At 39.9% G+C, this 15,898-nt stretch overlaps 1 protein-coding gene and 1 long non-coding RNA gene across 2 annotated transcripts in view; one reads left to right on the top strand and one right to left on the bottom strand.

Annotated features, from left to right (window-relative positions):
- LOC127360852 (major histocompatibility complex class I-related gene protein) overlaps nucleotides 1–15,898 on the top strand; it is a 52,845-nt gene that overhangs the window by 25,557 nt on the left and 11,390 nt on the right. Inside the window, exons 6-8 of the mRNA XM_051395268.1 lie at nucleotides 671–949; nucleotides 1,479–1,666; nucleotides 10,184–10,218. Coding sequence (XP_051251228.1) covers nucleotides 671–949; nucleotides 1,479–1,666; nucleotides 10,184–10,218 — 502 coding nt within the window. The remainder of the gene's footprint in view (nucleotides 1–670; nucleotides 950–1,478; nucleotides 1,667–10,183; nucleotides 10,219–15,898) is intronic.
- Nucleotides 1,506–10,274, bottom strand: LOC127360864 (uncharacterized). The gene is made up of 2 exons (XR_007883950.1): nucleotides 10,184–10,274; nucleotides 1,506–1,666 (listed from the first exon to the last, which is right to left on the bottom strand). It is a non-coding gene; the product is annotated as an uncharacterized LOC127360864 (long non-coding RNA).

The following is a 15,898-nucleotide window of genomic DNA, read 5'->3' as shown; positions in this document are numbered from 1 at the left end:
ACTAAATATACGTTTATATATATATATATATATATATATATATATATATACCGTTTATTGACTGCACAACAGAGATTATTAGGATGTTTTGAATGTACTGTAGTTCTCTTTGATTCTGTCTGCAGGACAATAACATTGTTCAGTGATTTATAAAAGTGAAATGTTACATTAATGTTTTCTTACAGTGAAACACTCTCTGAAGTATATCTTCACTGCGTCTTCTGGAGTCCCAAACTTCCCAGAGTTTGTTACTGTTGGGTTGGTTGATGAAGTTCAGATAGATCACTATGACAGTAACACCAGGAGAGCAGAACCCAAACAGGACTGGATGAGCAGAGTCACAGCAGAGGATCCTCAGTACTGGGAGAGGCAGACTCAGGCCTCTCTGGGTAAACAGCAGGCCTTCAAAGCCAACATTGAAACTGGGAAGCAGCGCTTCAACCAAACTGGAGGTTTGTTTTTTTCATGTAGATTCAACTATGAAGTCCAGATGATGATTGTCTGTGAGTGTCTTCCATCGAGCCAATAACAGCAGGAGGTGTAGATCCTCTGTGTTGGTGTCTGTGGATCAGTGTGTCTCTGTGGTAAAGATGTGATATCAACTGATGATAGAAGACTGTGCTGTGATCTCACTCTGGTTTAATACTGTTTCTGTCTGTCTCTCTCTCAGGTGTCCACATTGCCCAGAGGATGTACGGCTGTGAGTGGGATGATGACACTGGAGAGGTTAATGGTTATGATCAGTGGGGTTATGATGGAGAAGACTTCATAGCATTTGACCTGAAGACAGAGACATGGATCGCTCCAGTTCCACAGGCTGTCATCACCAAACACAAGTGGGATAATAACAGAGCTCAGATAGCACTTTATAAGAACTACCTCATCCGGGAGTGCATTGACTGGTTGAAGAAGTATGTGGACTATGGGAGGAGCTCTCTGCTGAGAACAGGTAGAATCACATGACCTGATGTAGTTTAATGGACACAACAATCTTCATCTTTCTCTTCAGTTTCTAACCAACAGTAACATCACAACTACCACTCCTCCCTTTGTAATCGATTTGACCTCTCTTCATCTGTCTTTTTCCCCCTCTCTCCTTCGCGCTTTTTCTCAATTACACTTCATAACAATAGAGCACTGACAGGTGAAGTGAATGCCACTGATTATCTGGTTATCATGGCTCCTGTCAGTGGGTGGGATATTTTAGGCATATAGGGATATAATATTTTGTCCTTAAAGTTGATGTGTTAGAAGCAGGAAAAGGATGGGTGAGGATTTGAGCGACTTTGACATAGGCCAAATTGTGATGGCTATACAATTATTCTCATTATGGCTGATCGGTGTATAGTGTTGCATGCCTGTATATATTGTGTGTTTGTTACTAAAACCTTTAAAATACATTACAGGAATTATAATGTTAATATAAGTTAATACAGTCTAAATACTGTCTATAAACTGTCTCTCTGTTTACTCTCCAGAGCTTCCCTCAGTGTCTCTCCTCCAGAAGACTCCCTCCTCTCCAGTCAGCTGCCACGCTACAGGTTTCTACCCTGACAGTGCCACACTCATCTGGAGGAAAGATGGAGAGGAGCTTCATGAGGACGTGGACCACGGAGAGATCCTCCTCAACCACGATGGATCCTTCCAGATGAGTGTTGACCTGAACCTTTCATCAGTCACACCTGAAGACTGGAGGAGGTACGACTGTGTGTTTCAGCTCTTTGGTGAGAAGAACGACATCGTCACCAAACTGGACAAAGCAGAGATCAGGACCAACTGGGGCAAGACTGGGATCAGAAGTATTGACGGTGGGAATCCACATTTAGTTTATTTTACTCGATATGCTGCACATGCATTTAACTTTTGTTGACCTGATGTGACCGTCTTCATTTCTTCAGGTTTGTCAGTAACATTGAGATTTTTTAATTCCCATAGAATTCACTTTCTCTACTGTCACTGTGGTAAACTGTTGTGATGTGTTCTCACTCTGGTTTAAACAGGAACTGTAGTTTCCTTTGGTGCACTATGCATTGCACTGGGCCATCTTTTTATGGGTGTGTTAAGAATTCTGCCTACTCTTCCTGGTTATCTGGATTCCTCTGGACTGCCTGGACAAGATCATACAATCTTACTTTATACTTACAGCTACACTAGTTACATGTTCTTTCCATACGATAATAGGAGCAATTGCATTTCTGCACACTTTGCTCTTCTTTGACCCAACAGTAGCTGTAAAACGTCTCCTTATTCTGTTGTTAGTGCCACACAACTGTGCTAAGCAATTTTCTTACTTCCTCTTGTCTTGTGCTACACTGCTGTGTTACTTCCTCTCATCTAACCGACCTGTTCTAAGCTGAGCACTTTGTCTTGTATAGCTGTCTTAAACCTTCTATTACAAGCAGTTCTCCATGGGGTAAGACTGGTATCAGTTATGTTGTCCATTAAAAAAAGACCTGGATAATAACTACAGAGGTTAATTATATCAGCCTTGATCTTTAAATTGTAATCCCTAACCTAGGATTGATCAGATAGCTGTCTTAAACCTTCTATTACAAGCAGTTCTCCCTCACATACTGTGCATCTAACAATGATCCTTTAATAATGCAGTCAGCTGTAACTCTGTAATTGCAGTGGCACTGAAGAACAACAAGCAGTTTGTTTTTTGTATATCATATAAATTGTGATTCAAATGCAATACACATGTTAATTGTAATAATTTGGTAAGTGTATTGTATGTAAAAATCTCAATAGTAATCAGACTGTGCTTTGTAGTTTGGACCTAGTATAATATCTGTAATGTATCTGTATGTAATCTGAACCTATCCTTTAAAGTTCACACAGAGAACAATATCCACCCTCAGAACCAGACAGCATGGCTTGTTGAGATTCAAACAATGCAAGTGTAAATGTTCTGTTGTTTCACTTCCAGGTTTTCTTTCCCAAGTTGGTATTTTATTAATCAAATCTGCTGTACTACTGCTTCTGTTGGTGGTCAGCATCAGTGGATTCTTCATCTGGAGAAGAAAAAATAATAGTGAGGAACAATATTTTCATAACAATGCAAGTTTTACTTTCCTCTTTAATTACGTGCCTCTGATAGTCTTAAATGACATTTCTGACATCTCCAGTGATAGGGCTCGATATAGCACTTTATATATTGAAATTCTGAGCATAATAATAATAATAATACTAATCTTTCATTTGTGTTTCAGGGTTCCAATCTGCTAACATGGAAATGGCCCAACGTTCACTTTGACTGATGTCCATCCACAAAGGAGGAACAGTACTGAACAGTCATTTCATTACTGCTATTATTATGTGGGAAGTGGCTAAAAGATTGTGTGGTGGAAGTTTGACCGAAAATAAAGGAAAACCAAACAAAGAGAAATTTGTCTTTGTATATTTATTCAGCTTCTGTGCAGAAGCATCGGCACCAACAAAGTGACAGTCAGCGTCTGCCGAGGAATCGATGCTGAGTACCTCGCTACCAATTAGATAAAGGCCGCAAAGGCCCGCTTCCGTCTTAGACCAAAAATGGATAAAAGTTTAGATTTTCAGGCCTGGCTGTATTTCAACCAGAGCAGGCTATGTTCCAACCTTACATTACACAGGTGTTTATTGTATTCATCCAGTGCAGGTCAGCATGACATGTGTAGGCTGGACTATACTTCAACCTATCATCATGTCATGCCTCATTTGATTCATTTATAGTAATCAGATCGGGTAAAGTTCAACAGGAAATAAAGTTGGTCATGCTGTGTACAGAACAGTATAATACAGTAAATCACAGTTCATACAAAGGTTATTTACTAAATGATATTTTTTCCTCTACATCTCCCCTCTTTTGATCATACCTGATCACTTAAGTAGTAGAGAAAAATAAAAGATTTTTGGTCGTGACTGGCAATAACATTTTAAATGTTGTGATAAACATTAGTGAAAGAGTGACAATAGTAATCAAAGTAACATATGCTGCTAAAGGTTATACAACTCACAGGTAATTAAACATCGGTGATATCAAGTCAAGATTTAAGATACCACGTCATCAGTCACGTTAGGGAAAACATCTCATAACAAAATGAGACATAGGCATCTCTGAGCAACAGCAAAAGGTACAAAAATTAATGATATCCAAAGTTAATCATCCTTTTTGGAGGAAGGAAAAACTTCAACCCATTTGCTGAACATGTCGACCAACACCAAACAATATTTCTTTCCTTCACATGGTGAGAGTTCTATGAAATCCATCATCCAGTATTGAAAAGGGCCTTGGGGAAGAGCATGACCGTGCTGCATAACCTTAGGAGCTCCCGCAGCATTGTGTGCTGCACATGTGACACACCTTTTACAGTAATCAGAGGCAAAAGTTGAAAACCCTCTGGTATACCAGTTAGCATTTATGGCTATACTCATTCCCCCTTTGCCCACATGGTCCTTTCCATGTGCTAGTTTAGCATAGAATGGAAAGAGGGCATGTGGCAACATGGTTTTAAATCAGGCCCGCACCAAATTTTGTTAGAAAATGTGGCTCCAGCTTTTGACCATTGCGCCTTCTCTGCGGCGGTAGCCAGTTGTTGGATGGTGGGGAGATCAGCACATGGGTTAACGTCAGGCTGTGAGGAGGAAAAGAGGATGTGAAACATGTCACTTTTCACAGCAGCAGCCTTTGCTGCTGCATCTGCAGCAGCATTTCCTACAGACACAGGATCAGAGTTATTAGTGTGAGCATCACATTTCATCACAGATACTGTTGCTGGCAACATTATAGCACCCAAAAGATCAGAAACAAGGTTTTGATTAGCTACAGGTTTTCCAGAGGAGGTGAGGAGACCTCTGTGTCACCAAAGGGCGCCAAAGTCATGAACCACCCCAAACGCATAATGAGAGTCTGTGTAGATGTTCACTATTTTGCCCTCAGCGTGTTTGCATGCTTTGTTGAGCGTTACTAGCTCTGCAGCTTGTGCTGAAAAATGAGATGGTAATTTGCCTGATGCTACAATTGCATGCAGAGTGACAACAGCAAAATGTTTGGTTGACGCCTGTTTTGTCTCTTGATGCAGAACCATCTACAAACAACTCGAGGCCAGCGTTTGGGAGAGGTGTGTCTGACAGATCAACCCTTGGTGAACACTCTTCCTCCAAAATTTGCACACAGTCATGAAAGTTCTCTGAGTCATCGCCATCTTCCTGTGTTGGGAGGAGAGAAGCAGGATTTAGAGTAGAACATCGTTTGACAGTGACATTAGGCATTTCCAACAATGTGGTGTGTTATCTGCGCAGACAGCATCTTGTGTGTGCAAAATGTGAGCTATAGCGTGTGGTACCATAAGTATGAGCTCAGAATAGCCTACTAAATCTCTAGAGGCTATCACTGCCTTCTCTGCAGCTGCTACAGCTCTAAGGCAGGGAGGGTTGTTGTTGCTTCTGGATCCAGCTTTGTAGAGAAATAAGCAACAGGTCTGAGTTTATCTCCATGTTTCTGGCAGAGGACAGAAGTGGCATATCCACCCTTTTGATCGATGAACTGTACAAATGGCTTATTTGGATTTGGTAGGCCAAGTGTTGGAGCATTTATGAGTGCACTTTTCAAATCTACAAAGGCCTTTTCTGCTTCTGGGGTCCATGTAATTTTGCCATGAGCTGTCAATTTTTTGCCATGGACCGTAGCTGAGAGGGGTGCCTCTCGCTCTGAATAATTAGGGATCCTGCAATTCGTTTGGGAGAGAGGGATTTGCCCTCTGCTGTGATCACATATCCCAGGTATGTTACTTTTGTCTGAACAAACTGCAATTTAGACAAGCTGGCTTTGTGACCGCTGTTAGCCAGAAATGTTAATAGTGCAACCGTGTCTGTTTTGCATGCCTCCTCTGAGGGGCTGGCCACCATAAGGTCGTCTACATGAGCTAATAAGACAGAACCTGATGGAAATTCTAAATTTTGCAAATTTAGGCTCAGCTGCTGATGAAAATACGTTGGACTTTCGAGGTACCCTTATGCACATCTGGTCCAGGTGTAGCTACGCCCCTGAAAGGTGAATGCAAACCAATATTGACTTTCAGGATGGATGGGTACGGAGAAAAATGCATGGGCCAAATCAACAACCGGAAAATGAGTTGCGTCTGGTGGGATGAGATACAGAATGGTATGTGGGTTAGAAACTTCAGGCGTGCGCGGATGCACTGCAGCATTTACTGCTTGTAAATCTTGTACAAAACGCCATTATGTTGGCTGATCCTCAGCCCTAATTTTCTTAACAGTACACAGATGAACCACGTGGTTTGTTCTCTAACAGTTCTACTGTTCTTCACTCGTCATTGCATTGTACATAGTCAGCTGGGCCTCGTCCAGTTTCTCCTGTTTCTTCTTCTTTTTTAGCGCGTCCTGACGTTTTTGAATGTCTTCTTCATGCTCAGGATGTTGCAAAATATCTGCCAAGCTGCAGGATTTCCAGGTGATGCAGGAGTGGCGACAGGCATCTGCCAGTGAGGGGTGCATTCTGCTTAGAAAAAGGCTTTTCAAGTGTGATTAATAAGCTGTGAGTGGGGAGCCTCCCATTGTATTTGGGCGCTGCATGCCGCTATGACAGTCAAAGGCAGTAGTGAGGCGCGCCAGGAATACGCCCACAGCCTCGTCTGAGCCCTGATTCATCAGTTCCAGAGCGGTCATGTCTTGTGGAACTGGGAACGTGGTCTGAATCTCTGTGCAGAGTGCTGTTATTGAGTCCCAATATCCTTGGTTGTCATCATCATCCCATGTTGGATTTTTCATACGCAGGGGCATTCTGGCTTCAGTGAAATAGCCCCTGATTCTGTGAGAATGAGTCCCAAAGTTCTTTTGCAACAGCCTTTGTATTTCTCTCATGGTTGGCCTATAGTCTCTGCAGAAATGTTCAAATTCATTTTCTGGCCGGGGCAGGTGAGCGACGGCGTCGATTAGGTCTGTCTCTGTCCAAGGACGATGGACCAAGTCCAAGTGCAGGTCAGCATGACATGTGTAGACTGGACTATACTTCAACCTGTCAACATGTCATGCTTCATTTGATTCATTTATAGTAATCAGGTCGGGTACAGTTCAACAGGAAATAAAGTTGGTCATGCTGTGTACAGAACAGTATAATATAGTAAATCACAGTTCATACAAAGGTTATTTACTAAATGATCATTTTTTCCTCTACAGATTGAACCCTTACATGTGTTTTCTGTGCTTTGTAACCATGCTAGCATTTTGTCTCCAAGGAGGAAAATGTCAACTTGTCTGTCAATAGGCGACTTTATCAATTTGATCCAGATTGAAATAAACAATTACAGTATTGGATGGAAGTCCCAATATTAAAAAAACAATCATTAATGGTTCCCACATGATGAGTCATAACTAACTTTAACCTCAGATTTTTCTTCTACCACAACAAGTTAAAATCTTTGGCTTTTTAGAGAAAATCTCGACCACACGTTCATGTTCCCCTCAGGAGGATTTCTAATAACTATCTGTCACTTTTCATCTAGTGGCATCATCAGGTGTATTTTGTACAATACTTTGTGACTAAATGCAGAGCCAGTTTTATTCCCATCAGCCACAGCTGCACCCTGTGTTTACTGCTAATTTAACAGGCTAAACTAACATAGTGAACAGAATACCTGCTCAATATGACCATGTGAGCAAAGTCATTGTTTTATCACATATACATAGCCAGAAGTTCAAAAAAATGTGGTTTATATTAACATTATAAGAATTTTTTTTATGTGAAAGATATAAACAAAAGGTTGTCACAGCTATTCCTTCATTCATTTATTTACTGTACATATTGTCTTTTTTATATTTGAATATATTGTCTCTTTTTATTGTCTGTATTTCATCTTAATACACTATTATTATATATTTTTATTTTTATGTTAATTGTTATGCAATAATATACCAAGGCAACTTCCCTGTACATATATGAACCTCCTTAGCAAAATAAATTAATTTGAAAAACCAAAACCAAATGGTAATTTAGAATTTAGTAAATAAAAGTGATGTGTCTAACTTTAATTAAACAGAGAGCAATAAAAGCAGAGCAGGGGGAAGAGGTGATGGTAATGTTGATGTCTGAGAGCAGTGGTTTGTGTCAACAATGCTGGTTGTAAAAATTCCATGACTGGGACATTTTCAGAGTTCAATCTGAGATAATAAATGTTTTGTTTTACTTCTGAACTGTTGATGAATGGCTATAAATAGACAGCCTGTTTATCTATATTCAGTAATTGCTCGAGTGAACATCAGAGGTGATTGTGTGGTGAAGACAGAACCAGAAATGCCACCAAACTGGATGCTTCCCTTACATCAGCAGCAGCTTGATTTCCTGCACCGGTATCACAAACAAGAGAAACAGTTGAAGGCTGTCAACTAACAACTTCAGAGTGCAGCTCTCATACTTAACATGCTTGACTTTAAGCCAAGAACGAAAACAAACACAGTACTAAGAGCTCTCTGGAGCCACACAATGTGTAACATTAATTAGCAAATTCCCATGATCCTTTGATGACTATTTGGAACAACATAAACTCCTGTCTGCCCATCACACGCCACACTCTTAAACATATCTACAGCCTTGTAAGAGAAAATGTAATTTGTGACAGTTTGTCCTGGTTATTAGTTAAACATTTTCCTACACTCTTTCAGTATATGAGGAAGTAATGTGAATTAAAAGTAAAAGCATGTCAAGCAGCTGTTTGTTTTGTTTTTTAATAAGGAAATATGTATTTTTCCATCACAGAAGGAGATAAAAATAGAAAGACAAAGCAAAAACATCATGTGTTTGTCATATGTGCCTGACTATGGCCACTGTAACTGCTCATCTTTGTCTGGGCAGCTTTCACAGCTGTATTATTATTATTGTTATTATTATTATTATTATTAGTAGTAGTAGTAGTAGTAGTAGTAGTAGTAGTATCATAGTTATATGAATAAACGTTATACTTCTAGCGGACAATTTCCTGTGAATATTGTATCAGTTTTAATCTTTGTGATATTTTTATAAACTTTTTATACAGTTCACTACATTTTCTTCACAGAAAGGCCTTCAGTATATATTTTTAATGTTTTCTTACATCACTTGAAATCAAGAAGGCCCCTTAAAATCAAAAAGACCTTGCAAACCCTGTGAAGCTTTGGCAACCATTAATGAGCGTCCTGTCCCCCAGATTGGGAACCACTGCTCTACAAGGCCTCGATATAACAATGATATCACACTATAACATTATTTTACACGTAGATTTAAATAGCAATTAATGCAATATTTGAAAGATCATCTTTCCACTGGAGATGCCATCTGTACATCATTATGCAGTCTCTGTTTCTGTCTCTCTCAGGTGTCCACATTTTACAGAGGATGCATGGCTGTGAGTGGGATGATGAGACTGGAGAAGTTAATGGTTTTGGTCAGTATGGCTATAATGGAATGGACTTTGTATCGTTTGACCTGAAGACATTGATGTGGATCGCTCTGAAACCACAGGATGTTACCACCAATCTGATGTGGGATGCTAAGAAAACTGGAATAAAATACTATCAGAATTACATCACTCATATTTGTCCTGAGTTGCTGAAGAAGTATTTGGACTATGGCAACAGCTCTCTGCAGAAAACAGGTAGAATCACATGACCTGATGTAGTTTTATGTGTTTCTGTGTCAGTTCATTGTGGTTGTTCCTTGTGCCAGTGGTTCTTCCTATTCCTGTTGTTGCAATTAGAGACTGACATTTTTGGGTGCTCTAACATTACTTTCTGTCAAAGCTTACACTGCTGCGTATCATCCCTCTCTCCATCTTTTCTGTCTATCTTGAGCTGTCCTATCAAGTAAAAGGAAAAAGCCGCCAACTTATCAGCTCTCTCTCTCTCTCTCTCTCTCTCTCTCTCTCTATCTATCTATCTATCTATCTATCTATCTATCTATCTATCTATCTATCTATCTATCTATCTATCTATCTATCTATCTATCTATCCATCCATCCATCCAGAGCTTCCCTCAGTGTCTCTCCTCCAGAAGACTCCCTCCTCTCCAGTCAGCTGCCACGCTACAGGTTTCTACCCTGACAGTGCCACACTCATCTGGAGGAAAGATGGAGTGGAGCTTCATGAGGACGTGAACCACGGAGAGATCCTCTTCAACCACGATGGATCCTTCCAGATGAGTGTTGACCTGAACCTTCATTCATCAGTCACACCTGAAGACTGGAGGAGGTACGACTGTGTGTTTCAGCTCTCTGGTGTGAAGAACGACATCATCACCAGACTGGATAAAGCAGTGATCAGGACCAATGAAGGTAAGACTGGGATTAAAAGGTTGACCAATCCAAAGTGTACACCTTCTGACATAACAATATGCAAGCACTGGCATTAAATCCCTGTCAATAGGTAAAACACCTCAGAGTAATCTTTTATTTGGATCTTAGTTTGGAATGTCACATTAGAAACATAACTAAAAATGCATTTTATCATCATAAAATTTTTGCCAGAGTGCGGCCATTTTTCTCTCAAGCCTCTGCTGGTCTCCCCAAGAAGAATATACAGTAGCTTAGTTACAACATCTGCACCTGTGTTGAGGAGGACCAGAAAGAGACATTACACCAAAAGTCTCTGCATTGGCTACCTTATTATTTTATTTTTATTTACTTATTCATTTATAGATCTATATCTGTTTTCTATTAAGGGCTATAAAAAAATCTGGCCTGAATGATTGATTAATTGGAATATAATATTCATGGGTAAAATTCATTCTTTTTTCACAAGTTTCAAGTTTTCACAAGTTTTGTGGCAACCATAGTTTCTCATAAACACTTCTCATTTCCAAGTTGTCAAATACAGACACCAGCTTTGTTCAGTTAGGTTAAAGCTGAAATTGAACCACTAGATACCACTTAATCCTAAATTCAATACAATTTTATTTGTATAGCACTGAATCATAACAGAAGTTATCTCACGACACTTTTCAAAATAGAGCAAGTCTAGACGGTACTCCTTATAATATTATTTACAGAGACCCAGCAGTTCCCACCATGAGCAAGACCTTGGCGACGGCGGCAAGGAAAAACTGCCTTTTAAGAGGCCAGACCCCTTGGCTCTAGGCAGGTGGTCGTCTGCCTAGACCAGTTCGGGGTAGAGAGAGAGAGAGAGAGACAGAGACAAAGACAAAGGTGCACAGCAGCAACAGTAGCAACAACTACACTAATAGTAGTGACTGATGATGATGAACACGAAGATGATGATGACGACGACGACAACGACGGGGGACAATGAGCAGTGATTATAGTAATAATAGTAACTGTAGTAATAATAATAACAATAATATCAGTAATATTAGCAATGGGAGTCAAGCAGGACTGTTACTAGAAGTAACTAATCCATAGATTAGTTTTTCTGCATCCGTCTGTGACAGGATGTGTCAGCATATATAAAATGGTCCAAATACAGAACCTTGTGGAACTCCATGACTAACTGTGGTATTTATGGAAGATTCATCGTTAACGTGTACAAACTGAGAATGATGTGATAAGTATGACTTAAACCAGCTTAGTGCGGTTCCTTTAATGCCAATTTGATGCTCAATCTCTGTAAAAGAATATTATGGTCAATGGTGTCAAATACAGCACTAAGATCTAATAATACAAGTACAGAGACAAGTCCATTGTCAGAAGCAATCAGAAGGTCATTATTAACTTTAACCAGAGCTGTCTCTGTGCTATGATAAACTCTAAATCCTGACTGAAAATCCTCAAATAAACTATTGTTATGTAGAAAGTCACACAACTCTTTGGCGACTACTTTCTCCAGAATCTTAGAGAGGAAGGGGAGGTTAGAGATTGGTCTATAGTTGGCTAAAACCCCTGGGTCAAGAGTGGGCTTTTTAAGAAGGGGTTTAATTACAGCTATTTTAAAGGACTGTGGTACATATCCTGATAATAAAGAAAGATTAATCATATCCAGTAAAGAAGTGCCAATTAAGGGAACAACTTCTTTAAGCAGCCTAGTTGGGATCGGGTCTAATAGACAGGTTGATGGCTTCGATGAAGAAATTATTGAAGTTAACTGATGAAGATCAATAGCAGAGAAACAGTCCAAACATACCTGTAAGTTTACATTTGTTAAAGTTCCTGAACTTGGAGAGCCACTGATAACTGTTGATGGCAGTTGGTGATTAATTTTCTCTCTAATAGTAATAATTTTATTATAAAAGAAGCTCATGAAGTCATTGCTACTTAAGTTTATGGGCATATGTGGCTCAATAGAGCTGTGACTCTCTGTCAGCCTGGCTACAGTGCTGAAGAGGAACCTAGGGTTACTCTTATTTTCTGCTGAATAATAGGCTCCTCTGGCATTATGGATGGCCTTTCTATAGGTTTTAAGGCTATCTTGCCAAATCGAGCGATATTCTAAAAAAGAGCGCCATTTCCTTTCAGATTTTTGCTTTAACGGGCGGGTTTGGTGGTTGTACCACGGTGCTAGTCTCCTATGTTTTAATATTTTCCTCTTTATAGGGGCAATAGAATCTAATGTTGATCCTAGTGAGTCTGCAGCACTATTAACATGATTATCAATTTGGGAGGGACTAAAGTTATTATTGGACTCAGTTATATTCAGGCATGGCATTGAATTAAACATTGATGGAATCTCCTCCTTAAATTTAGCTACAGCACTGTCAGATAGACATCTGCTGTAGGAAGTTTTGCCTAATGGCAGGATTGGATGGACATTCTTCGGATCGACCTTTTCTGTACTGACATGACTTTCCCTGTCAGAGCTGCAGTGGTTGTTCTTGCTCTCATCCTCTTCGCTGTCATTGGCTTCACGCTACAAAAAGAGGAAATTTAACAAAGAGGAACATTTTTATGATTTTCTTCTTAATTTACTTTTTTAGTACTTTGATTTGTTTTTGAGTTCATGATTTTATCTGGGCTGAAAATTTTAAACAAGCATCCGTTCCTTGTACCCCACAATCTGAATACAACCAACAGTAAACAGTGTCAGGCTCAGAGCCTGTGAGTCAAGATAATATGCCTATACCATGATGATGTGGGAGAGATGTAATAAAAGAAGGGTAGATTTATTTTACAGTTTGAGTGAGTAGAAGAGGAGATCATATTCACTGGGGTTAAGGTGATAAAAGATATTCTGACATTTACTGAAATTATTTTTCTTTTGTTTTTATTTCAGCCAAATGCCCTCCATCTTGTAAGTAAATGTTTCTTTTATTCTATTCTGACTGATCTGACACACACTCTCTGCTGTAGGTTCTGCAACTGAATCCTGAGACCTGACTAATAAACACACTCAATGAGTTTCTCACATTATAGTTTGACAGAACTAAAAGAGACTAAATGATGGTTTCCTGCAACAAAAGTGTAGTAGTTATGATTTTTGTGCTTGATGTGTAAAATTCTATATAAAATTTTATTTCAGTGATGTTTTCTATAATTAGTTTTTAGAAACATCTTAAACTTTCTCCGCACTGTCACCTGCAGAAGTTCTCTGATGACTCTGCAGAAGTTCTCTGATGACTCTGCCATCATAGGCCTCATCACTGATGAAGACGACAGGGAATACAGAGAACTGATAAAGGACTTTGTGGACTGGTGTCAGTGGAACCGCCTCCAAATCAACACAGGGAAAACCAAGGAGATGGTGGTGGATTTCCGCAGGTGCAGTCACGCCCCCCTGACACCGGTTCACCTGAACAATAAACTGGACTGGACTCATAACACGCAGGCACTTTATAAGAAAGACCAGAGCAGACTCTATCTGCTCTGGAAACTCAGGTCCTTTGGAGTACAGGGAGAGCTCCTGAGGTCCTTCTTTGATACTGTTGTGGCATCAGCCATTTTCTTTGGAGTGGTCTGCTGGAGCAGCAGCATCTCAGCAGCCAACAGGAAGAGACTCGACAAACTGATTAAGAAGGCCAGCTCTGTCCTGGGTTGCCCCCTCGACTCAGTGCAGGTGGTGGGAGAGAGGAGGATAATAGCAAAGCTATCATCACTGATGGACAATGTCTCCCACCCCATGCAGGACACCATCAGTATGCTGAGCAGCTCCTTCAGCGACAGACTCGTTCACCCCAAATGTGTGAAGGAGAGATATTGTAGGTCCTTCCTTCCTGCTGCTGCCCCCATCTCGGCATCAATAGTAATAATAATGTGCAATAATTACTGTGCAATCTATTGCCCATGTGCAACTGCTGCTACTATTTTGTGTTATTTGTGTTATCTGTTGTTGTTTTTCTCTTGTACATAGAGTTTTTATTATTTCCCTACTCTTACTGTTTATTTATAGTTTTGTTCTCTATCCACCCTGCTGCTGTTACATTGGAATTTCCCCATTGTGGGACAAATAAAGGAATATTTATCTATCTATCTATGAACAAACGGTTTTAGAATAACTACATACTGAATATAAGACTCAAAATCACCTCTTGTGATGGATTATTGAAGCCATGTTCTTTTGTTTGGCTCGAGGGACATAATTCATAGAAAGTTCCTCATACCACAGGGCTTGCTAACTAAGGTGGAACCTGACAGACAGTGATGGTGGTTGGATTACTGTGCGGGCTATCACATTCCCATGCCTCATCAGTTGGGCCAGCCAATGTAGTTGAGCCTGAGCAGATACAATATAAATATATTCGGCCACAGTATCTGCTGGCTGCCTGGGTGAGTGAAGCATTTTAAAGCAGCTTAAAGTTACGTTACGTCAGTTAGAGATAATGTGGGCTCTCAGAGGGGTCCATAGATTTATAACGGCACAGCTTGATACCCACTGCAGGGGCTAATGATAGGTGAAAACATTATTTAGCAGGAATACTGGCCTTCCATAGGAATATTCACCTAACTTCTGGCAAATGAATGTTAAAAACAAATGTAATGCTCTTTATTTTTCTGTTGATGTTTCACTTCACAATAAAATCCAGAATTTCATGTTTAAAAGTTTGGTTCTTTTTGTCCACATCTGTGACTGTAGTTGCAGTAACATGAATATTAGCTCAGCATCCTGTATACTCACAGAGGACAAAGTTTGCTCCCAGACAAGGTTAGCTTAGCTTAGCATGAATTCTAGGGAGGAAACAGCGAGCCAATAGCTGTGTAAAGAGTGCATTCTAACAACCTCAAAGCTGGCTGTCATGTAAGAATGAAACATTTGGCTTAAAAAGGAGCTCCACAATGATTTGCACTAATAATCACATAATACAGATGATTTTTCAACAGTACAGTGTGTGAAAAACAGCTTTTCCATCAGTTAAGTTGAATTCTGTGATGAATTAGCCTGCCTTCTTCGGATGTGATGTCAAAGTGATGATGATTTTTTCTGAAGCTACAGTATGTTCAGCTCTCTGGCCTCCCATACAAATGGATCTAAGTGGACTCTCATTACAGATTTGGTCTTGGAATCGAAAATACTAAATTGGTGGCACTTTGTGCGACTGCCATTGTTGGTGTTTTCTCTCTGTTTGGATTTGTTGGGGTCAGCAGCATTTTAGTTAGTTAGTCTGGTTTAGTGTGTGTTTACTACAACAAAAGAGAGGAGGGTAGAATACTCAACAATTATGTCAAAGAGCTCAGATTCATCTGTGCAAAGTAGACCTGACTGAAGAGAAGTGTCAACAATGTAAGGCCAATACAGACTATACTGTGGTCAGACTGTGGTTGTACTGAGCAGCTTCCAGGTATGATTGTGTAACTGTGTAATGTGATCAGGGTGTTCCTCTTAAAAGAGAGCATTGCTCCTAAAGAGGAAGAAAAAAAGATGAAGAATGATGAACAAAAACAGATTATTTGATAAGAATTCTGTCCCTCCCCCTTATACCTGCTGTTGCTTCATATCTGATGTGTCAAATTCTGTTTCTCACACTGTGTTTTGGACTTTACCTGGCAGA

This window comes from Dicentrarchus labrax, unplaced genomic scaffold (assembly GCF_905237075.1).
Source record: "Dicentrarchus labrax unplaced genomic scaffold, dlabrax2021, whole genome shotgun sequence".
NCBI lineage: Eukaryota > Metazoa > Chordata > Actinopteri > Moronidae > Dicentrarchus > Dicentrarchus labrax.
The sequence above is the reverse complement of the archived record's forward strand: the minus strand, read 5'-3'. Positions and strand labels throughout refer to the sequence as shown.